Here is a 25,145-nt window from a genome sequence, read left to right as displayed (position 1 = left end):
ATATAGATATGAAGATTACATTGAAAGATCAGAAGGAAATATAAATTAATAAAAGTATATGAATATACAGGACTACATAGCTACAGTACCGTATGTTATCATATTTACAGTGTTGTCCTAAAGCCTACACTCTCCATCATCATATCACACTCCAACTTTTGCAGGCTGTGCTTGAAGTGTTGCAGCTGATGCTAGACTTCATATCAATCTCAGTCCTATTTAAAGCGCTAACCTCCATCTCAAGTTTTGCATGCTGCACTTTCCTCTGACCCTGATATGCTCCAAAATAACACTCTGGAGTCTGATTGAATGCTCAAACACACTAAATCTCTGTCAGCGTTTAACTCAATAAGGGAAGACGCTGGCTCCATCTGGTCCCTCCCTATGTGTGCATGGGTGTGTGTGTGTGTGTGTGTGTGTGTGTGTGTGTGTGTGTGTGTGTGTGTGTGTGTATTCTCCTTCTGTCTCCAAGCTTCTCTTAAACTACTCCACTGCTAGAGGACCAATAGGACTCTCGCTCTAACTCTTTCGTATGGATTACAAGCAATCTCTAAACAGCACATCCTAAAAGAAAATCCCTAAAAAAATACTTATATTCATCTTGACTTTCCCTTAAACCATTAAACAACCCTTAATGTGTATCAAGGGATCCTTCATTTGTAAATAACCTCCCTTGATCTCCCCCTAATCTGTTGGTATGTGGTAGGCAAGCCCTTAATTATCCCTGAATCCCTGCTTAAATCTACTTAATATTCCACTGACAGAAAAAATAAAACGTGGCAAAATAAGGGCTTCAGTTTCGTTCAGCATCCAAAACACACACAAAAAAATGCAGTGCCTTGTCAACTAGGTACCAAATGTGCATTGTTACATGCCAATCAGCGTCCTGTCTGCTTTCTACATATGACTCCTAGCTACCTTGGCTGAGGATCTGGCGTTAATCATCATCTATTTCCATCTAATTGCCTCAATATTATCACCATGTAATTAGAAATGTGCTATTTAGCATACTGCGGCTTTCCTTCCGACAAACACGCCGCATTTGTCAGAAACACATGCTATGCGGTCAGAGTAATTTATGGCAGCCTGTCACCGAGGCTGGATGGCGGCATTAACCAGTCAGTCAGGACAGAGGGAGATGGCGGGCGCTGGCAGTGCCTCTATATCATCCCCCTAATGCCCGGTAATTGGACAGTGATGGCGCTTTAGCGGGCGAATACACTCCAGGTGAACTGCATCGCGGGTCACGACAAGGGCAGAGTGGTGCGCTCGCGCTCATATGTCGAGTGTCAGCATCCATTTCCCTCGGAGATTTCATCTGCAGGTGAGGATCGGGCACCTGACTCCCAAATGTTTAATCAAGTGGCAAATTTGCGCGCTCCTTGCCAACAACGTTCAGGATCTCCGAGAGGCCGTGCTTCCGATGCGGAGCCGTTGCGGAGAACCTTGGCAGGAGCCTCGAGGGCATTGCGAGGAAATGATCTGTAAATGAATGAAGCCTATTCACAGATATACACTGAGACACACTCTCTGTGTGTGTGTGTGTGTGTGTGTGTGTGTGTGTGTGTGTGTGTGTGTGTGTGTGTGTGTGTGTGTGTGTGTGTGTGTGTGGGTGGGTGGGTTGCAGAACTCTCCCACGCATAGTCCCTATGTGTGGGCACATCTGCACCAAGTGTGCTAACGATTCTTAACGTTTGTTTTAAATAGAAACCTCGGGCAGATTTGGAGCCATGCTACTTAAAGTATGCATAAGTGTTGCCGGGTTACACGCTGCAAGCACAACATATGAGACCCATCTGTTTGGCTCAACGCATTATCGCTAGTGTGCAAATTCATTGTCTGTTTTCGTGGCAACTCACAGCAAACACTGTGACAGGGTGTGAGGTCACATAAGGGGACCAATCCCAGGAGCAACACCAAGGGTTCAAGGTCATGACCACTGACAAACTAAGATCAAAGACAACGAATGAGAAGCTACAAAACTGCATTCTATCAGTCCTGGAGAGTAACTGTTTCCCAAATAGTGTGACTATTTTCAGTTTTACTGTAAGCATTAAGTGTTACTATATGTAACTGTGTGTGTTTGTGTGTGTGTGTGTGTATGTGTGTGTGTCACTTATGTAGCTTATTCTTGACTGTTTATTTGAAGAAGTGCCCTTGAATTTTCCAAAATGAATTCAGCAAACAGTTTCCACCTAAGCTGATAGCTCTGAAAGTCACTGCGAGACAAATACACAATGTCAGCCTCTCGTATTTGCTTTGTGCTATAGCAGCGCTCCACTGCCTAGCTCTGGCAGTAGAACAGCAAATAAATGAGTTTGGCCGTTTGAATATTCATCCGATATTTGTACATGGTCCCTGTCAGCTATCAGCAACATTAGTCTCTCTCAATCTCATCTGAATTTCTATGAGGGCCCGATGTTTGCTTTCGTCTCTCTGTTTACATTTGGTGTCCCATTGCGGTTCGTTCCCAAAGAGTTTTGTGTCACTTTGAATTGGAGGATATTCTGGCCTGTGGAAAAGTTTACTTTCCCTCCTCCCTGAATCTGAGGAAAAAGGGCGCTTACTGCATATTTATCTTGCTTCCGGAGTGTGGTGTTTTTGTGTATAAAGGTTGGTGCGCACTACGCAATGGTACATTGCTGCATTAATTATTTTGCATGACTGAATATAGAACTGGCCTTTATATATACAGATTGGAACCCCAATGACCTTTATGTGGATATGGGAGCTCTGAAACAACAGATCTGGAATATGCGATGGGATGCAAATATTTGCAATTTTATAAAAAGAGAACAGCATCAGGCTACTGTAAGGTTAATAAAAAAAACACTTTTTTCAGACAAATGGTATCTCCATCTCTTTGCATATTTGCTTTTTTTAAACAAGTCCGTAACACTCCAGAGATAGAAGAGCTGGCCAACAAGACTGGGATCAACAATGTTTAAGGGAAATCTCATGAAAGCTGTAATAAGTTTGCTAAATTCGTAAACGTCACATGGTTTGATGATCATCAATAATGCAGTAAACCGTTATTGGTTTGCAATCATCTTCCACCCTTGTTTTGGTTCTGCCAAAAAGCTGTGATTCAAATCAGCAAACATGATATATTTCAGCAATATCACGCAAGAGTGAGTGCATCTGCATCAACAAAATAAACAGTGCTCTTTCTTTTCTTGGCTTTATTTTTTCCCATCCAAACTTCCTGTCCTCTTCCTTGTACTTTTCTCATATCATCAATAACTTAATGTGCATTTTATAATAGTGAACGATGATGAAAGATGCACTTCGGATTAGTGTTAGAGCTAGGCTTACTAACATTCAAGAATATCCCGTTTCATGTATTACTTACGTAGAGTAAGTGACCTATAATAAATGTACTTAATCTGAAGTGTGTCTGGCTGGCTTTACCTCAGGCCGTAGAGTACAGTTCCATCAGGATGCAGACGGATCATCCTGTTCTTCACCGTCACTCCGTGGACGAAGGACTTCTTGTCGTTCAGGAAGTACGTGTCTGGGACCCACAACTGATCCGCCACCCGGTTATCTAAGGTGAGGTTGAGGGGAATCTCTGAGTAGGACAACCGTTTGTCCCGCCACGCTTGCTGGAAGTACATCGTCAACGTATAGTCCTGGAATTCAGAGCAGACATACACACATATGGGTTACTAGGCCTGACTGGCAGGTTACAAAATCATGATAGTAAAAAAAAAAAAACAACATCAATTTATAAGAGTGTATTCCAGGAATTTTCTACTACCTTTTAAAAGTACTTCAATATTAGATGAGGTTAAGTTTGAAAGCAAAGGGATCACGTCAGGTAAAAGTGCGACTAAGTGGATGGCGAGAGAGAGCCGACTGTGGAAGAGTACATGGAGTGCTGGAGCAGATCGTACACACACACACACACACACACACACACACACACATTTTGTCCTTCTTAAAGCATGACACCAAACATCTAAGTTGTGTAACACTTTTCTCCAAATCCACTATCTCTGCAACATTATGTGTACCACTATGTGTCCATAGATAGACCTCAGTCATTTGATCTATGTCTTAACAAGGACTCACTGCACACATTTTCAGTACATGTAGCACCAAGCACAATACACACTCGCTCTGCATTAGAGCTGTTTTGCATCAGAGCAGATTATGTTCTCAGCAACAACAACAGCTCTGGGGAAGCTTTGTAGCCATGACTCAGTTAGTCTGACTCAGGGAGGCTTCCCTCGGCTTAATCCAGCACAACAACAAACAGGGAGACTTTAGGGAAAGTTTCCGGAAAAAAAACCTCCGGAGTCTGCATCAGACTGGATCAGACTTTTCCCATTCACCTAAGGACCTCGGTGTACCGGCGAGAAGGAGAGGGTGACAAGAGCACATGCTACACACAGACGCCTATCCAACTAAGAGGAAGATGAGGAAGAGGAGGAGGAGGAGGAGGAGAGACACCAGGGCACCCAGCTCCTCCGCCTCTGCACGTGAATTCGTGCCGCTTCTCCCCGAGACGTGAACATCCTCGGCGCGGAGCGTTACATAATCTCCGCCCTCCTCCTGGTGCACGTGCGGGAGCCTGGCTATGCCTCCGACTCCTCTCCTCTTCTCTTCTGCAGGGCTGCTGTCGAGCACAGAGCCCTCCCGTGCTCCCTACCTACGGCGCCAGCTACCCCACCGCTACACTGGTGGGATCTCATGTGATCTTTCTTTAATTGCGAGGCTGACGTGGTGCCCTTGTGGATTCTATGAATTATCCAGCGCAAGCATGTGTTGAATACGAATTAAAAGAGCGAGGGATCACTGAGATTGTTCTGCAGGCAAGAAAGAGAGAGGGAGAGAGAGAGAGAGAGAGAGAGAGAGAGAGAAAGAGAGAGAGAGACAGACGGAGAGACAGATCAGCTGACAGACTGCTCTGCTCTTCTCTTTGCTGTGAGTGAGCTGAAGCATTGCATACAGCTCAACAGAAATGTGTTCTCTTAGCCTCTCAATGGGGAGAGCTGCAGGGAGAATTCTTGAATAATGAAAAGCTGCAACTGTCCAAATCACTGCTGTGTGTACATCATGTTGACTTTCCTAAGGAGTATCCATGTTCATTCAAAACGTACAACCACAGCAGTATGCACTAAACCTATAGTTAAAAAATGAGATCAAGGCTTATGATGCTACACCACAACAAGCATGTCTTTCCACGAGGAATAATAACAAAAACGCAACACTGTCCAATTCACTTGTAGAAGAGGTGGCTATGGCATTACCCTGCTAAGCAATATCAGAGCACTTGAGGCAAGTTTCATAACAGCAAGCCTTTCTTCTGCACCAGGTTGCTTAGCATTCAGTTGCAAATTATGAACTAGTAGCTCTATCCCTGTGGACCACCGCTACAGAGCTAGCCCTACAGCGCAAAACACCACGATTTACATACTAATTTCACATGAAGCGCACCGATATCACAGCGTACTTATTACCTTGAAGACGCACCAACGTCTCAAGGACTTGTTCTTGGACAGAAACCACATTTTAGGGAATTGAATGGCTGATGCTCTTTGCAGAGAGTTTTTTGAAGACGCTTTCAAGCGAGCATCCTTCTGCCGTTGCTTCCTCTGGAGAGGAAGACCACAGGCAATTACACATGGCAACCTGGAGTAGGGGGGCCCTTAATGGTCTCGGCCCGACCGTGCTGCTCGGGCGATGCAATTAAAAGTAATCCACCCAGGACGCATACATTCACTTCATGGCACGGCGCACATTTGCATAGCGCTGGAACAGTCCGTGGAGCTGGAGCAAGAACACACGGAAGTCAGACGCGTACGTTTATATATAACGAGCGCCGCTGTGCAAATGTGTGCATGAGCATTATGGATAGGTCAGGGGACATTTAGGTTGGCCACCGTGTAACGGCGGAAAAAAAGAGCCATATCATTCCCACCAGGATTTGTATGGTCCATTTTTCTTTGCATTTTGGGTCAGGCCCTCTGGATGGCTCTTTTCCAGGGCACTACTCCCCATTATGGGGGCCCTCTGAGCCACAATCCACTGGCCCTCATGCCAAATGCTTTATTTAACACTGCAGTGCTCTCTCTCTCTCTCTCTCCCCTGTCTCTCTCCCTATTTCCCTTCTCTCTCTTTCTCTGTCTCTCTCCATATTTCCCTTCTCTCTCTCTCTTTTCAAAGTACAGTGTGTACTGTATGTACTGTACATGCACGAATGTGCGTATGCATGCATGTATGAATGTATGTTTATATGTATGCACTGTACAGTATGCACTTGGCGCATGCATGATAAATAGATCTATCAGTCTTTCTTCCAACACATCTAATGTTACTAGCAGAGCCGTTTCCATCTCTTTTCCATCACAGAACAGTTTCTATCTTTTTTCCCACATACCTCCCCTCTGTCTATCTTCCCCTCCCCCTCTCTCCTCCCCTCTCTCTATCGCTCCATCTGTCTTGCTTCTCGCTGTTCATTCATATGCTTTAGCAAGTGTGAACAATCTAATCCTCACAGTTGATGCTCTGCGTTCTCCACACAGAAATAGCCTGGGAGTTATCTATAACCCATCATCGACTGCCCTAGATCGGTTCCCATGTTTATACTGCGTCAGGGGTGTATTAATAGCTGCGTTTATAACATGCACACATCTACGCCCCCAAGAACACCGATATCTCCAGCCTCTCAGGAAAGTCCATCAGATTATTTTAATACCGAGAGCAGTTTAGATTCTTAGATGGGTGAAGTGAGCTGTTAACGAAGTCAAGAGTTCTGATCTCTCCGTTTAATGCATTATGGAAAACCAGAAATGGACAGATGTCTGAACATTTCAACTTTAACCTTTTAGGGGGATTTGCTATTATCTCAATGAGAGCTGCTTCATAAATGCGCTCACAATGTAACATGGACGGACTTTCCGCCGACACGGATGTTAAAAATTATCTCCAGAACAGCACACGTTTTCTTGCATTGTTGCAGTGGAGAGCCGTGTCTCCCAGAGGACAAAAGACGCATTGGAACACAGTGGGATTTATCCATGAACAACTTGTACATGCAGCTCAAGTGTGCGCCATAATGGACTGTCGCACGCAGTCTCCGTTCTCCCCAATTTGATATGCAACTCATGTGTGTGAGTGTGAGTGTGTGAGTGTGTGTGTGTGTGTGTGTGTGTATGAGAGAGAGAAAAAGAAAGAAAGAGAGAGAGAGAGAAAAGCCTATCACAATGTACGTCATATCAAACAAAAAGACAAACAAGTGCTGGAAAAATCTCCCACAGAAACGTCTTCACACACACACAGCATTGAATTCTGAATGGCTAGCAAGAGCTGCTTCCGCCCACCTCTATGGATCTCGTAATAATCTTCAAACTTTTTTGGAAGCTAGACTTTCACAACGCAATGTTTTACAGAAAGCCACTTCCTAGTCCAGAAGAATTTAGAATGAGTTGATCGTACCTGTACAGAGAGGGGCCTAGAGAAACATCATGGAATGTATACGGATATTAGAAATTCTTATCTCTTGGGAGAGCTCGGGAGTTCATTATGTCAGGCGTGGGTATCACCAACCCATCTTGTTGGAGCGCCCTAAACTCATTTGTCTAGATGCTCCACTGATCGATGGAGCTTATGCAGATTTTCTTAATTGCTTGCGGGCATTGACTAATGCCTTGGCTTCCCAATAAACAGGCACCACGCCTCTACGACTGCAAAGTGACTTTCGTACTAAACATCTTTTTGCTATTCATACATTCTGAACATTTGCATTTGTAAGTAAATGAAATGGAAAGGCAAGAAATAAAAAAAAAAAAAAAATCAGACATTTGCTTTAATGCGTTACCTCAACAACTAAGAGGGGAGCCAGGTAGAGGGTTGTTGAATAAAGACCACTCTCCCAGAATACTAAGTGACTCATGATTGCCTATGAGTCTAGCCTCTTATAAGCCTCTTTGAGGAGGAATACCTGCAGAAGCTTGTCCGAATTTTCGAGAGCACTTTCGCTCTCAGAAGGGTTTTTTGGAAGCCCCCATTGATCTTTCAGACCCTATGCCGCATTCGTGTCAGCAATTAGCCAATTAGCCAATTATTCCGTTCGACATGAGGACCCGTTGCGTGTAGTGAGGCCTCCTGAGCTGACTGAGTCATAAGGTCGAGAAGCTCTTCAGAGGGCACATGAAAAGAGACGTTTGCAATTTGCAAGACATTTGCAAGTGGCAATGTGAAAATTTGTAATTACCTTGATAGCACACTCAAGCACATTACCATATATTGCTATGCACAATGGCATGGCATGGATGTAAGTAAATGAGAAGGCTTTAGATGGGCAAACCCAGCAGGCTTCCCTCACTTCATGCTCAAGATGGCACAGAGTTGAGGAATAGCCATTTAGAGATGCAGTAAGTCTCCACTGGAATGACTTGAAATGGACTCATTTAGAGATGCAGTAACTCTGCACTGGAATGACTTCAAACGGGCTAAAATTTTGCCGGACAGTACATAGAAATAAACGACATACTGCAGGGCATGAATTAGGATGTAGCCTCAAAAGCACCACTTTTAAAGTACTGAATTTCAACAAATAAACAAACAGCCCCTAAAACACTCAACGTGTAATTATAGTCATTAAAGTGATATTCACATTCTAACTGTGCTTTTAGGCAAATGCAATTCAATGCGCATAGAGCCAAAGCTATTAGCAGAATCTTTCGTCAGAGGGGGTGAAATGATTTCCCCTTTCTTACCGGAGCTGAATCACACCTCTCTAATAATCTCTAACACGTTGGTGATAAAAACTGCCTGTGAACAGAGCAAACCAATCCTCAACTTATGGCTGACATGTGATAATGAGACAGTTACTTTTTTTGTCCAGAGAGTGGAAGTAAAATGAGTTGCCACATAATCTTTAGAATAATTGCCCAAGGGAATGCAGTCTGTGAGTGTGTGTGTGTGTGTGTGTGTGTGCGGGCGCGCACATTTGCATTGTGTTATGATTCCATGTGGCTTGCAGTACCATGTTTTCATTGGAGACACACTCTTTGGCTCCCTAAGGCAATGTGGCCTGATAGACCTGTCTCTCTCCAGGTAATTGCAAAAAAGGAACGGACATTTGATTTCCTAGTTTTCTTGTTTCCCTCAAAAATCAGTTGCTTGAATGGTTTTACGCTGGTCGCTAAACAACACCACACAATTTTATCAATCGCATTCAGATCCTTCTGTTCTCAGAGGGAGTCTTTTGTTTCCAAAGACATTTATGCATTAAAAGAATCTGCCTCGGAAACTTCAAAACAGAAACAAGCCCAAAATCCGCTACTCAAGAGAGATCTGAAACTCACTGGATAGCGGTCTGTTCTGCATGCACACAGAGCGATAAAAGGCTTTTAGCTTTTTGCTTGCCTTCCTCCTTTAACTGCATCGCCTGTCCCCAGCATGAAGTGAAGTCTGTTTTGCAGGTTTACCAAAATGGAGAGACAAAGCTGAGGAGGAGTTCATACATGCAACAGAAAGCACATTGGGAGAGTCGTAAGGGACACAGAGAGAGAAACAGACAGAGAAAGACGTAGAGGGACATACAGAAACACAGATGCCTAATCCCTCTTCCACCCAGTGCTCTCTCTCTCTTCTCTCTCTCTCTCCCTTCCTCCCTCCCTCCCTTCCTTTTAGTTAGTTCCCTCAACTACAGCCATGAGGTTGAATCATTAAAAACAGAGAGATTATGGGTTTCTTTTCACAATCGTCCAAACTAACATATCTGCTGATGCTAATAGCACCCTGCTTCCATTATCAGTTCCACTTTCTCTTTACTGTATGCCAATGAAATCTTCCTGGTATGAGCACTATAACAGATAAACAAAAAACAGAAGGCTAACCCAAATGAGATTCTGTTTTGAGTGCTGAAACAATCTTCGGGAACAACAAGTCATTCTTGCATTGAGCAGTCTCATTTCAAAAAACAACAAGAAACCCAGGCCACTGGGGCACAATGGCGATGGCATCTGAAACAGGAAGAAACCCTAGGGGAAGGACTAACTCCAGCCTGGAGGCAGCCTCTCTCACTACAAGCCGGCATTTGACAGTCTGAATCCCTAACAGCTCTCATGTTTAGCCACCTTATTCTAATGAACAGCGTGTTTTTCTTTCCGTTCGCGTTGCTTGAATTCACCTGTCACCCTGAAGCCCTGGAAGATGGGCACTTGCAACAGGAGTAAACAGACACGGGCCCGATTTATTCCCACAGTAAAAACCCGAGCGAGCGAAGCGCGAGCGACTCACGCCTCTCGTGCCCAAACTCCGACCTAGAGGAGGCGGGCGACGCCCACCACGTCTGGATCCTGAAGTGCGGGCGCTGACAGCGGAGCACGGGCAGAATGACGGCGAACTCGACTGTCTTGCCGGCCCCCCGAAATAAACTCAATTATCGCGGCTCTGTCGTGCGCACCGCGCCTCACGCCGCCCTTCGCCCGCCCCGCTACTCCTCCTCCTCCTCCTGCTGCCTCCGCCGCTGCCGCCGCCGTCAAACTTTTAGTGCCGCCTGAATTAGGGCCGACGGCGCAATGATGAGTATCTATCTGTTGTCACTCCTCGCTCGAGGCAGCTTCGACCGCACCTCTTGCGAGATGGGTCGAGAGGTAGGCGTGTGTGTGTTTTTGTGTGTGTGTGCATATGTGTCTGCATGTGTGTGAGAGTGTGTGTGTGTGTGAGGCAGGCCTCCCGAGCGATGACACCTCGGCGCATGATAATAACAGTGAGCCAGTCCTTGGCGCTCCAGTCTATAGCCGCTGCCTTGATTAATCGGCTAAAAATAAAAGCAGACGCGAGAGCTCAGGCGTCGCTGCTGCTAACGCTAACGCTGCTGAAGGCTCTCGGAGACCCAGTGAGTGGGGACAGGAAGAGAGGCAGGACGAGAGCTGATGGCCTGTCAGTATAGCTGTCTCTCTCTCTCTCGCTCTCTCTCTCTCTCTCTCTCGCTCTCTCTCTCTCTCTCTCTCTCTCTCTCTCTCTCTCTCTCTCTCGCTCTCCAGAGAACCGCATCAGGCCCAGCGCTGACAGGCCTGTGAAAATGGACCGCGCTGGCGAAGGAGGAACGCAGAGCATGACACAAATAGAACGCCTCGCTACGTTCGACGGGATCCAAACTCAAACCAAATATGTTTTTATGCAGATCTCAAATCGGTCTCTTGCTTCGCTCGCATTATTCGGACTTCAGTGCGTGTGTAGAATGTTGCATTGCAAATACCATTACAACTTTGCCAGATATGTCCAAGTTTGTTCCTTACAGGGATAACAAAACATTCAACGCAAAGTTCATTATTCCATGGATCAGTGCACTGTACCGCTTAAACAAGTACCTGCTTGTCCATTACAAACTAATGGTAAGTTTGAGTAGAACTACACGTGGAGTTCCTACATGTGGCATCCATTGTGTGAAATCCTTTTAATCTGTTATTTTAAGCACAGTGAACCTGGGACCACTTCATATAAAGATGACACATTCCCTCTCATGTAGTTAATGGCAACCGGCAACCAGCAACCGCCGAGCTGTCTGTAACCAAAATAGCTGAGGTTAAAGGATGGTGGTAAGTGTTGGTCAAACAGTGAGGCCCAGTTGTAGGCCTCACTGTTTGACCCTCTCTCTCTCTCTCTCTCTCTCTCTCTCTCTCTCTCTCTCTCTCTCTCTCTCTCTCTCTCTCTCTCTCTCTCTCTCTCTCTCTCTCTCTCCCTCACACTCTCTCACACTCTCTCACTTTTGCGCTCTGTAATGCCCATTAGTGACAGCTCAGCTATATGATGAAGCATCGGGGGAGTGAGTGGGTGAGTGTGGAGCAACTTGCTGCTCGAAAAAAAAAAAAAAAAAAAAAAAAAACAACAACCCACACAGCTCTGCCCAGTGCAGGGAGAGGCCACCGCGGCAGAGGAGGCAGAGGCAGCGGCAGCACGCAGTGTCGGCGATTAACCCACATCCATTTGTCACTCCACCTAATCCGTTCGCTGGTGCCAGTGCCCGGCCATTATCGAATGATGCGGGAGGACAGGTGGGGAGATTATCGCTTTCCGCAGCGAGCGGAGCAAGACAATATGCTGTCAATTCCCCACCTCCTCCCATTGTACTATGACAAGCAAACAAGCCCCGGCTTATGAGGGCAGTGCAGCCCCTGTTTGCTGGGTGATGGCGAAAGTGCGGTGCCTCGTCTATCACTGGTCGTTACCGTGGCGTCTGATTGTTGCCAGGCCGACCGCTGGGGAACTGAACCCCGATTTTACCCACCTTTGATTACATCACTTTATCACTCAGGGCAAAAAGGGGGAAAAAAAATGTGTTGGGTGAATCACTGGCGATGGATCATTTCATAATCGTGTTTGCTGGGTGTGATTGAAGCATGCCCCGCAGGTCTGTGTGTGATGCTTACCGCTGGCTGACTTCACAAAGCGCTCACTTGTTTTTGGCCAATCTGCCCCCCCGCGCTCGGGTCCCCCGGGTGCCTGGAGGTCCGGTCGGTCGGTCGCGTCCCGCCGGGTCCCTGGCCTGGTGCCAAGAGTTGCCCCCGTGGTGCAACGGCCACCGAGTGACTCTCCCAGCTGCCCCCTGGCTGGGCCCTGACCCACAGCCAGACACTGGAGAGGACACGTCCACCCTCCAACCACTGTCCCCTGGCCCACTCCCCACCATGCCCACCACATCCCAATCCTGCCGCTCTGACCCCCCCGGTCTGTTTGGAGTGCCATCCTAGTCCACTGCGCCGTGGTTAAACCCGCCTCTGTCTCCTACTGTGCTGAGAGACTAGGCCTGAATCACAGACAAGAAGAGTAAGACCCTCAAAAACACATACTCTGCACAAGTATGTTCAAGTGCATACAGTTTAATGAGGAAAACTATCTAACATGTAGTCGCTTACATTTGATAGTACAGACATGTTTTATTATACTGTTACACACTGGTAAGTCACAGCACACATGGAGTGAAGGAATAGTCTCACATTCCTACCTCAGACTTACAGGGCTAGGGCTTAGATTGATGCTGAGTATAAACACAACTGTGTACTGTAAATGTGTTAAAACACTGATCCTCTGTTGAATACTTTGTTCTTACACTGAAATACTGAGAAGTGAGAATTTTAATGACTGACTGACTGTGGTCATTCTTCAAGATCCCATGGCACGGTTTCCCTGACGTCCGGGCCAAATTCCCAACCCGGCACATTCAATCAGGCCCTCCTAATCATCCCCCAGTGTAATAATGCTCATTCATCTCCTCACTCTCAACCTCAAAGTGGTTTGTGGTGAGCATGGCGCATAATGGCTGCCATGCATCACCCAGGTGGGTGCAACACGTTGGTGGTGGTTAGTTTACTGTAAAGTGCTTTGGGTGCCTCGAAAAAAGAGCTATATAAATGCAAGTTGTTGTTGTTAAGAAGACACAAGGGTGCTGTAATGTGAGGTGGTAAAGGCAGGCTTTCCTGTGGGGAGGGGTGTATGAGTCAGTTCTCTCTGGCAGTAAAGCCTCACAGTTTGTCAATTCAGGGCAAACACCTTGTCACTGTCTATAGTCTGCGCCATAGTCTGAATGACCCCAGCTGGGCCAAGGCCTACTCATAGACTCTAAATGGTTTTACTCTACGCCACTTAGAATTTAGATTGTAATTTAGTTCCACATACAAGTATTTTCACTACACAATGCATTGTAATGTTTGAGCCACTCCTCATAGGATTTACATGATCAGTTATGCCTGGTTTCATGGATGCTAGCCTATATCTTCTCATTATTTGTCATTACTCTTCATGTCCAATGATGTGTCAGCGTCAACATACCGATATATGGCAGTAAATGGCACCTGCCACAACATGTTTAAAACATGGTGAAATAACAATGCACACATGTGCTTGAGGGACAGCTAACAAGAACTCCCCGTTTCACCTTCACTGCTGTCATGATTTAGACACACGTCAGGATTCATTAACGCCTCCGTCTACCTGGCCATCACCAATTTACCTAGAAAGTGAGAGCACCATACTCACAGCACAACTGGCATGGCCATTATGTGACTGCACTATACAAGTTCAGCAACACTATATGAGTGACATGACAGTGTCATGGCATATGTCCCCTAACCCTAACCCTAACCCTAAACCTAACCCTAACCCTAACTTGTCATGACAAAAAAAATGAATGACACTTAAGACAGACAGAAGTGTCATGTCACAAATGTATGACACGTTTCTAATGTTTACGATATATTCATGACTGTGTCATGTCATGTCACTCTTACAGTACGTAGATAGATACCTTCAAGTAAAGTGAAACCAAAAGATTCTTTTTCATCAAAAATGGAGGACTATTTCATAAGTCCTCCCTTTTATTTCTCTCTCTTCAGCTGTTAGCTTTTATTCAGTGTACTGTACAGCGTGGTGCCCCCAAGGAGGATTTTTTTTTCTCACAAATGTTTTCAGATGTTGTTGATCAAAGACAACCTTCCGACTGGGGAAAAGAAGAGAGCGATGGAGAACAGTAGACGAGAGCGAGAGAGGGAACGAGAGGGAACAAGGAGGAGAGGAGGTGTTAGTGTAGGCAGCCCAAAAATGGAGAGCGGGCGACGAGGGAAGGACACAGCAGGGAAGAGGGGTGCGTGATGGAGGTGAACGCAGCATGTTGGAGGGAAAAGGTTCAGCACAATCTAATGGAGGACGAGGGGGGAAAGAGGAGCGATCTCTGTCGGTCCAGCGAGCATGCTCAGTGGCACAGACTGCTGATGCATAAAGGAGAACGCGCCACGACGACGACAACGAATCAGCAGCAAAAAAACTAAAAGAAAACAACAACGACAAAAAAAAAGTCTGGTGAACTTCTAAAAGGGCTTTGGCCCAGGAAGTTTAGGGAGAAGCATGATTCAGCATGTCTCCGCTTTACTGCCTGACTTCCCCCAGGGCCAGCGGCAGCGGCAGCAGGTGTAATTGTGGACAAAGCTCTTCTGCACGCGAGCCCAGCTCAGCAGCATCAGCAGGGCTGGCTTACGGTGTTTACCCAGAGAGAGAGAGAGAGAGAGAGAGAGAGAGAGAGAGAGGGAGAGAGAGGGGGAGAGAGAGGGGGAGAGAGAGAGAAAGAGAAGGAGGGAGAGAGATGGCCATGTGTTTCCCCTTTCCCAACTTTTAACTCTTACACCACCAGCAAACCCATGTTGAAATACTCCCTGAGCTAATAGTCATATATCCACATACATTCAATGTATAGTATACATGCATTATTGTATAATGAGTCTATTGTTTAATGTGTCTTTTTAAGCTTCCATGCACTCTAGACTCATTCAGTTCCCTCAGCACAACATGGTCCAGCAGACCAGCACAATGAAAAACAAAACCTCGAGCCAGCCAGTCCACCGCCACTGACAGTCATTTCTCATATATGCACAGAGGGAAGTCTGATGCAAATGACAGATTATCCCCATAATCGGCCAAGAGGGTCTTTTTGGGGAGGAGCGGGGGAGACAGGAGGAGAGGGGTGTGCCGGAGAGCTTTGGACGGCAAGCTGATAATGACCGAGCGTGGAGACTCCTGCCGAGCAGAGATGGGAGACCGGTGCTGCAGGTGCTACAGGCGTAGGATGTTAATGTTTAGCCGCGATAGAGGCTGGGGAATGGCGCAGGTCTCAGAGTCTTAAATCCCCTTAATTACCCCCCCGTATGTGGCTGCCACTGCAGCATGTAAGATAAAATGTCATTTAAATGCCATCTCAGGCCCTTTAGCATAATCAATACACACAACGCCCGTGGTCTTTCAACAAAAGGAAAGAGCTGTTGATAAACACACCACTCACAAATTGCCAGCATCCCAAGGCCTTCTGAACACATATCTAAAACACATCAAATCCATTCCAGTCAAATGGCACTGCCACACTTTGTGCGGCAGAGATAGGAATATTCAGAGTGCAATCATGTGGAAGATAGGAAGTCCTCATTCCATTTAAAGGCGATGACATCCAGATGATGTATTGGATGGGATCTCAGGGAGACAGCCATATAATATAGTGGTGGCCGTAATGATGACATATCACGGGGGGTGATGTAATATCTTCATCAATGCTGCAAAAAGCCGGCAATAAAAGGCCTCAGACAGAAATACACCATGCTCTACCTGCAGCTGCACAAAGGAAGGGAGGAGAGCGGAAATATGGCCGACGCGCTAAAATCCCTCTTTGATTAATCCACCCGGGCGCATATTTCACTCCAAACTGTTTATATCCCCCCATCTGAACCCCCCACCTCCAATTAAGCGGGAAGCCCACCTCTCCCTTTTCAATAAGTTTAATAGCGCCAGACTGCGGGCGTGTCGAGTTCAGGGGTTTATTGCGCTTTCGCGGCGGCCGGGACGGGAGCGGCTGATGTGAACGGGGTGGGTGGGTGGGGGGGATGAATATCTGGGCTCAGAGGCAGCCATTACGACAATTACTCCGAGACTGAACATGACACTTACAGCGGCATGTGCCGCTCATGTGACGGAGACGGGGGGGGGCACCTGACCTTTCCCTCGGCGCCCGTCGCTCTGCCGAGCTAAAAATGAAACGCTCAAGCGGAGACAGGAGAAGAGATAGAAAATAAAAAACCCCACAGAAAACGCGGTGAGGCATCGGCATCCCTCCTCGACACCGGCAGCTGTGCCGTTCGACCGCGCGGCGCATCACTTAGGCCCAATGGAGATGGATTCAGACAAGCATGGCACCTACAGCGCTGTAGCAGCATAAGCTAATTCAATGGAAAGCGAACGCTATCAAATGTCACCGGTGGTGATGCATCAAGGTTTCACTTTTTCTGAGCAGCTCATCAGTAAACGATGCAGTTACGCATGTGTAGGCTAAGAAAGCTGATTTGGGGCCGTGTCGAGGCAGACGCTTAGTTGTGGCATCGCTTCTTTCTTTCAATTTACTATTCTGTCTCTCTTACCCTCTATTGGAACACTGGGTTGGGACACCACACACAGAGAAAGAGAGAGAAAGTGAGAAAGAGAGAAGGAGGGAAAGAGAGAGAGAGAGAGAGAAAGAGGGGAAAGACAGGCCAGTCCATAAGCGTCAGCCCACTGGCTCCGTGAGAGGCGGCATCTCCGAGGGAATCTCAGAAGATGACAGAGAGGGCTGGAGGAGCATCAGATAGAGGAGGGGGGAGGACAGAGGAATAAGCTCCAAAGCCCAGCCAGCTCAATCACACAGACAAGGCAGGGAATTCACATCTACAGAGAGAGAGAGAGAGAGAGAGAGAGAGAGAGATGAGGGCCCCTCAGCTCCAGAGGATGCCATTTACGTGGCCACTCAAGTGTTGCTGTATGTGTGCACACTTCTATTGCTCTCATCTCCATAGGAGAAAACACGATGACAACTTCACTGTGAAGACCGTCTTCATCATCTCCACCATCAGCAGCATCACAGCCTTCTCCCTCTCCCCTCTATTGCTTCTTCAGATTGAGCAACAAATTGACCGTCACAGGCACCGGGGCCATTATTCACCACCAATACGCCACCAGCGCCATCATCCTCACTCTCATCTTGTCGCCTTGTCATCTTATCCCACTCCTTCTCTATCTGCTCTCTTAACATGCCATCATTGTCACCATCATCATCATCATCGTCATCGTCATCGTTGCCACCATCACCATCACCATCACCATCATCATCCTAGCATCCCTCTGGGCTTTGATATGATCTAAAACTCCCCAACAATGCATGTTCTCCTACCATTTCCCTGCACACACACACACACACACACACACACTCCACCACTCACATATTGGACCAAACTCCCAACGAGCCTGACCACGAGGGCCTCCAGAGGCTGCTTTGCTATGAATACTGCACGGCGTGTTGTTGTTGCACGGACGCGCATGCCGCATGGCCGTAATCCTATAACTCCCATGTTATTTCCCCCGGGTCCGCGCCCGCTGCACGGCTTCCCCTCTACATTGTTCTGTAAATAATGCATGAGCGTGCCCATAAAAGATACATAGCTGGTTAGGCTGCCAGAGCGGCGGCGGCGGCCGTTCGCTTGGTTGGCTAACAGAGGTGTAATTAGGTGAACTAAAAGGGGGTTAAAGTGAAAGGTACCCTAGATGCTAATATTGAGCCCTTGCTGCACACACACACACACACACACACACACACACACACACACACACACACACACACACACACACACACACACACACACACACACACACACACACACACACACACACACACACACACACACACACACACACACACACACACAAGACACACACACGCACTTGGAGGAACTATGAAAGTCTAACAGTGTATGTTGTTCTCCCAGGATATGTCATGCAAAGTCTGCATTCATACTGCTATATGCAACACTACAAAGGAACTTGTATCATCTTGAGTTGGAATCAGTGAACAGGGCCAGTCAACAGAGTAACCAAGGCTTGCATTACAGTAATACAAACAACTAGAGGAAATTCTTTATTTGTGTCATGGAATGCTGCCATTGAACGCAATGCTTGCTGAAGGATTCGAGCATGTATACATTGCTCAATAGTCCATACATATTCAAATGGGTTGACCCTTTAGTCCAAACAACACAGATGACCTCTCAACAGAGATTATGGAGATTAATGCTGTATGCCTTTTAAGAGCCAAATTGTAACATATATGTATGTTTAGTAGAAAAACAGTTCATCTCTTGGCGTAAATTCCATATGGTCATTCCTAATGCCTTGTTATGTCACAGCCTTCACATTCACTATAAACTGGAAGCTGGTAGATAAATATGAAGCTTTCTACATTACCTACAGTACATCTATTCAGCGAGGAGCCTGTTCAACCAGTAAGCTGTGCTATCTATTATTGATGAGATACAATTCATAGTCAGGGCTGCTTACCTTGTTTATATTCTGTATGGGCAAAGCCATAACGTAAAACACCCAGCATCGGTCACTGTATACTGATGTAATAAAACACTACATTACACTACAGTTTTTGCATCAAAACATGTAACTGTTTGAAAACTGTAAAATGTTATCAAACACACACACACACACACACACACACACACACACACACACACACACACACACACATAGAGAGAGAGAGAGAGAGAGAGATAATAATATTTTCAAGTAGAAAAAACTCCAAGAAAAAAAAAAGTCCTTGTGTTAATCAGGTCATAATTGTGTGCATTCTCTTTGGCTCAATGCATCTGAGAGAGAGCCAGGAGAGAAGAGAGGAGGAGAGGAGAAGAGAGGAGAGAGGGATGAGAGCTCTTGGAGAGGGCTAGAGAGGGCTGAGGGCCGAAGGGCTCTGGGATTTTGAAAAGGTCACTGGATCATGCTAGTTGGCAGACATTTGGCTACAGGGTCATTGAAAGCAAGAGGGCCTCATCCACCGAGCAGCTTGATAACCCCAGTGTGCATGGCAGGGATCCACAAAAGCTCTGCCACACAAAAATCAAACAATGAGTTAGCGGGCGACACATTTGGGGGAATATGTTTCTGTTCAAATGAATATATCATTCGCAAAAGGCCACCATTTCTTGTTTTAGAAAAAGCACACAGTAGCTGGTCTCCATGGCACCCCGGCTCAAAACAAAAGGGAAGTGGTTCTTTCGGTCAGCCATTACATGAACCCTTCACCATATGCCTGGCATAACCATGCCATAAAAATGTTATGGAAGGTGTCAAACACTGTCATAAGTTTTCATGACAGATAATTCCCACCAATTTAACAGTGTCATTTTACCATTACCAGTAATTATCACGACAGCACTCATAATTATAGCACCTTCCATTAAGGGAGTTGTCATGACAATTAACGATAATTACCGGGTGACTCTGTTACATCATTAGATATTAACTGTCATGGCCACTAATGACGGGATATGTCCTCTACCCAACCACACTTTTGACATAATCAAAGCAGTCACATGACGCAGGGGTCAAGTAAAGTTCTCCCTCCACTTCTCAAGGTAAAAAGGGAGACTTTGCCAACATCTTGTTTTTCTGGGGTTTTTTTCTTCAGGAGAACATTTCAGGATGCAACCATTAGGGATATTGCACTCATTCCACCGACTATGCTCCATGGATACCTCTCTAGAGACCAAGTCACCTAATTCAACGCGACTGGCTTTTAGTATCATTAAATCACCTGACTAAGTTTCCCCTCTGCAATGTGCATGTTAGAAGGCCTAATGAAGGACTAATGTGAAATGGCTCTTTTCCCAAGAACGCTCACACAGTACACCACCAGCTGGGTCAACCCACAATGACTATCCATCTCCACTGAGTAGAGGGGAGTCTGCCAAAACCGGTGACTCTCTAAAAATGGTCCTATTTAGAGCATAAGCAAGTGTACTACAGAAGAATGCAAGTATGGCATTTCAGGTATGCATGAGTATCTTCAGAGAAAAAAGTATACGGTGAAACTATAGTATGAGGGAAAAAACAACTCGTTCATGTACAGTATCTGTGCTCTAGTAGAAAATTCACCACAAGGTTTAGGTTCCACAATTCAATAGAATGCCATATCCACAAATCTGCTTGACATTTTCCACAAAAGTTCCACAAAAAAAATATATTTTCACACAAAGATATCTTCTTATGGATTTCTGAGGGAAGAAAACCTTTCTTAAAGTTCAAACCACTCCAGGCAAGAGCTCCTTTTTTGGCATTGATCTGTTAGAGCGTTTTGACTGTGTCAATATCAATTATAACAGTAAGTTAGCTTAGAGAACAATAGGGACAACCTGGCTGACTGCTCCACCACATTCCACTCTGACACCCACTCCACACACCACAGGAGAGAGATAAGACTCCTCCTCCAGGGTCAATATTTGGTGTTGTGATAGTGTGGCTTGGACAGCTACTGACCTTCCCTCTGGCTGAATCTCCTCCGCTCACTATTCAATCGTCGGCAGAGGGAACCGCTCTTGGATCAACAGATTGAATCTGGACTCTGGACCGGACCCAGCCCTGGCACGGACCGGCTTCGGATCAAGGTCCGACCTGCAGATCCGGTTCCACCTGGGTCCAATATTCTCTGGGTCGGGTATAAAGCCTGGGCTTGGCAGGTTTGTGTCGTTTGCTGCAGTAAAAGATGATGCCACCTGGCAGGGGCCTGAGTGGCCAGAGCCCAAGATGAAGGGGCGCTCGCTGGCAGTAATCAAACAGCCCGGCCGGGGCCATCCGTCATCCCCCTTCTGCATTGGGACAAGAGTTCTTGTCACCGCAGACCAAACCTTTCCTAAGAACCGTGAGGTGCTCAATGAGCAATCGTACTTCACGGACGGGACAAAAAAAAGAGGACAGACAGCCAGGGAAAGACAAGGACAAAGGGAGAGAAAGAGAGAGAGAGAGAGAGAGAGAGAGAGAGAGAGAGGAAGAAAGCGAGAGACAGTGGGAGGAAGACAGGAAGACAAAGAAAGAGGAAGACAAACAGTAGGAGAGAGAGACTAAGAAATAGACTAAGAAATGGAAAGAGAGAGCCCAAGACAGAGAGATTCAGTCTCCTTGCAAAATAGATCAACTGCTCCACACTGACCGATAAAAACTAGGCCTGGCAGCCATCACAGATCTGACAGAGACAGCTCCAGTTTTTTTGATCAGAGATGCGATTATGCAAGAGGAACGTTGCTGTCGCTCAGACAGAACCCAAGGAGTTGGCCTTGACCAGTGATGTGGGGCAGGATTGAGTCACAAAGCACACCTTGCCATCAGCACTAGATTGATTTAGAGTCTGAAGTCTTACAGACCCGCCAATCAAAAGCCAATCCAGCAACAACAAGCCAGCACCTAAACCAACACTATCCTGCCACAGATAAAGTTAGATCACTGGATACTGTCAACATCAGGGCCTCGCCTATCTGAACAGGTAGTTACCAGAGAAATGCAGTCCATGGGGTGGTTATGCTCTGCACAGATTTGCGGATTAGAGAAAAAAGTGGTAATAGTTGCTGAGCATATTTATCAAAGGCATTAAGTGCAAAATTGTGATCTAAAACAATAATTTGCAGGGCTTGGTTTTGGAAATTTAGACAAGCAGGAGCTTGGATTAGGGCATTAATCGTGAGCTTAAGCACGCAGAGGGGGCATAAAGAAGGCCAACTTCTCCCATTAAGACATGCAAACAGGGGGGATGTGGGTAGGGTTTCCTGCTGAATGTCCACAACACGACGTGACATGACGCGGGGGCCTGTTTTGCCACAGGGGGTTGCCGTGACGTCAGTGTCCGTTCATGGTGAATTGGACATTCACTTGGGCTGGCCAGGGGAAAAAAATAAGTGTTTAATTCAGATGAATGAATGCGAGGAGTCACAGTCAGCCAGACACATCGACAAGCAGAGGGAGGACTCTTGTGTGTGTGTTCCCTCCATCTCCCTTTCTCTTTTTCTTTCTATTTTTATACATCTCTTTCTCTGCATCAGTGTGTCTATCTATATGCATATACTCTCTGAATGCCCGTGACCCTGTACTTATTACCATCATACATGTGTGGTGTACATAAGCATTTAGAGCAAAGGTCACTGGTTATTTCAATCTGCCCCTTTGGCTGTGAGGAGGTATACATAGTAGCAGATGTGGGATGGTGAGGAATTGCTTATTTTTAGAGCAGTGAATCATTGCCTGCCTTTCCAGTTCTATCTTGATGTGAATTAATATGCATTTACTGAAGAAACAGTTCATTCCTAGGCCATATTAACACTCACTCAATGGCCATATCAAAGGTCGAAAGGGACGTCACCTCTCCCAGCTTCATTCCACGGTCAACACTAAAGAGTTCTCATATACCATCGCTAGGGGGTGCCCTTGCTTGAAGAAAAAACATCACTGTCCCCTTTCCCACTGTCGAGCATATAAAACTAAACTGAACACAATGTAGTTCTGCTGAACTTTTACTCTTGAACTCACACTACACCAAAACCTATAATGTAGTAAACACAAGGCAGATGTTCTATCCGGTTCGTAGGCTACCGCAAATACTCACTAATGTAACGCTTACCCACTAACATGACATCTCTTTTGGTGACGTTCGGGGAGAACTGGTACCTTGTTCTGCGCAACACGTGGACATCCAAAGGCGAACGGACTACAATGTTATCCAGTAGGTCCGGATACAATAAGGCACAGCAAGGGAACAATAACTCATTCTGATGTGACTGTATGTTTGACTGTAAACGCTGCACAGCAGAGCTCAGGTGCGTGATTGAAAGTAACAACCAGCGTAGCCTCATTTTAACCAGTCATGATTAGAGGGAAGCCTCTAACTCCGTGATACTGGATAGATGTAAACGTTACATTTACACCCTATTTGGCACATTCATTGTGTTAACTGTGAGAAAATCCATATGGAGTAAGTTACTCACCATGTTGACTTCAGATACCATGTCAATGCTGGCGATGTCTATGTTCATCCCCACTCCCACCGGGGCACCTGCAATTCCACAAATGGTCCGCAATGTAATTTTCTGTAATGCAATTTAGCATCCTTCTCTTAATATGAATTCATACAGATCAAATTAAACAGAAACAGAGTTTGTGGCTGTGTGTTCACTGAGAAGTACCAACCCCACTTGAATCGTATTACGACGTAAATTGCCGTTAGAATTTCTAAGTTACTCACGATTGCTGCCACTCTAGATGATTATGGGGCGAAAGCCTCGGGGTATTGGGGAGAACAGTGATTCCAATTGAATAGTGATTATAATGACTACGGTAGTGAAGAAAAACTGTCAGGATTATGATCAATGACATGATTTGCAATCATATGAGTTATTAAGTTTCATGGTGTCCAAAAATGAACAGGGTGGACTTCGTCCGTCTATCTATCTGTACTACAGGAACACGGCGTGGCCCAATTAGCCTAATCTGCTGCTAATTGGGAGACATGTGCTCTAAGTTTATACCAGTGGATGCAGCGATTCATACAACACAACACTACAATGAACAGTATCCATATTTGATTATTTCAGTTACCTCCAAAGTCTGGCCTCAAGCGAATGTCATATCCCTTCAACAGTCTATCCACAGTTTCTTTTACCAGTGACATATTGCTAGGGTCATTTACACTAGAAAGAGAGAAAGAGGGAGAGTATGAGTGGTGGGAGATAGGGGAGAGAGAGAGACGGAGAATTAGAAGCTTTTAAACAACACAGTTGAGCATTCCATGCACAGTGACATACATTAAGGCATATCGGCACGCTTACCTTTGTGCGCACACCACGGCAACTATTAAAGGAAACGTCCAAACTCCGAAATACCGCTTTTTCCCCATTCTGAGGATTGTCATAGTTTTTTTGGCTTGATTTTTGTATTTCTGTGAAGACAGACGAGATCCAACTTATTCTGGCCAGTGCAGTAATTCCACTACGTGGCGCATGCGCACAGTCCACACAACAGCAAGCAGCACCAGCAGCGGTGCTGATGCTGTCGGTAGTGCAATTTCCCAGGCAGAGAGAAAACAATTTAAAGGGGAAACCGAGGGTTCTTCCAAGCTGACGACCCAGGCAGGAATCAATGAGATCTCTGCTAGAATCGTGGAGTCAGACGTTCACCCCTTGACATCCGAAGGGAAAAAAAAAAAAAAAAAAAACAGTTAGGTGGTGCGAATTTTCGATTGTTGCCGTGAAATAAGACGCGTCCGCAACCTTCTTAAAACACAAAATAAACTAGCAAAATGCTATCTACAGTGAGTCAACTTCAATACTCAAAAGATGTCTGTTAAGAGTTGACCAGTTCCGGCGGTTCGTTCATATCATCAACCTTTCACCACATAGGCTACTGCATGGATGCTATTACATGAAGGCTACTCCCACATGCCGTCTACTTCTACTTAGAATAGCTCATAGCTACCAGGAGATAATTATCCTTAACAACAAGTTGTCATATAGAAATCTGATCGTTATGCATAAGAAGAAGCCACTGGAAGTAGTGGGTTGCTTCATTATCTGCCAACATTTTTGGAAAATCTGGTGATGTTCTTATGTCATTGCAGATTATTTCGAGCTATTAAACGCATGAAAACATTTACAAAATTCCTTTCCATTTTTATTTTGAATGCACAGCTCTTATTAAGATGACAAACTAAGAATAGTGACATGAATAAGATATGCCCAAAACATTGTAGGCCTATGAACAGCAAGAGTAATGTGTGCCTGTTGTTCCCATTCATTCATTGATTT

The 25,145-nt window shown here is 45.8% G+C and overlaps 1 protein-coding gene across 1 annotated transcript in view; it reads right to left on the bottom strand.

The window, feature by feature from the left end:
• Positions 1-24,298, bottom strand: part of LOC134079533 (gamma-aminobutyric acid receptor subunit beta-2) — a 43,549-nt gene extending 19,251 nt beyond the window's left edge. Inside the window, exons 1-4 of the mRNA XM_062535623.1 lie at positions 24,171-24,298; positions 23,941-24,032; positions 23,331-23,398; positions 3,412-3,632 (exon numbers count right to left, since the gene is read on the bottom strand). Coding sequence (XP_062391607.1) covers positions 3,412-3,632; positions 23,331-23,398; positions 23,941-24,032; positions 24,171-24,253 — 464 coding nt within the window. The 5' untranslated portion in view covers positions 24,254-24,298. The remainder of the gene's footprint in view (positions 1-3,411; positions 3,633-23,330; positions 23,399-23,940; positions 24,033-24,170) is intronic.
• Between the last annotated feature and the right edge of the window lie 847 nt (positions 24,299-25,145).

This window comes from Sardina pilchardus, chromosome 5 (genome assembly GCF_963854185.1).
Source record: "Sardina pilchardus chromosome 5, fSarPil1.1, whole genome shotgun sequence".
Classification (NCBI taxonomy): Eukaryota; Metazoa; Chordata; class Actinopteri; order Clupeiformes; family Clupeidae; genus Sardina; species Sardina pilchardus.
This window is presented reverse-complemented; position numbering and strand designations above follow the sequence as displayed.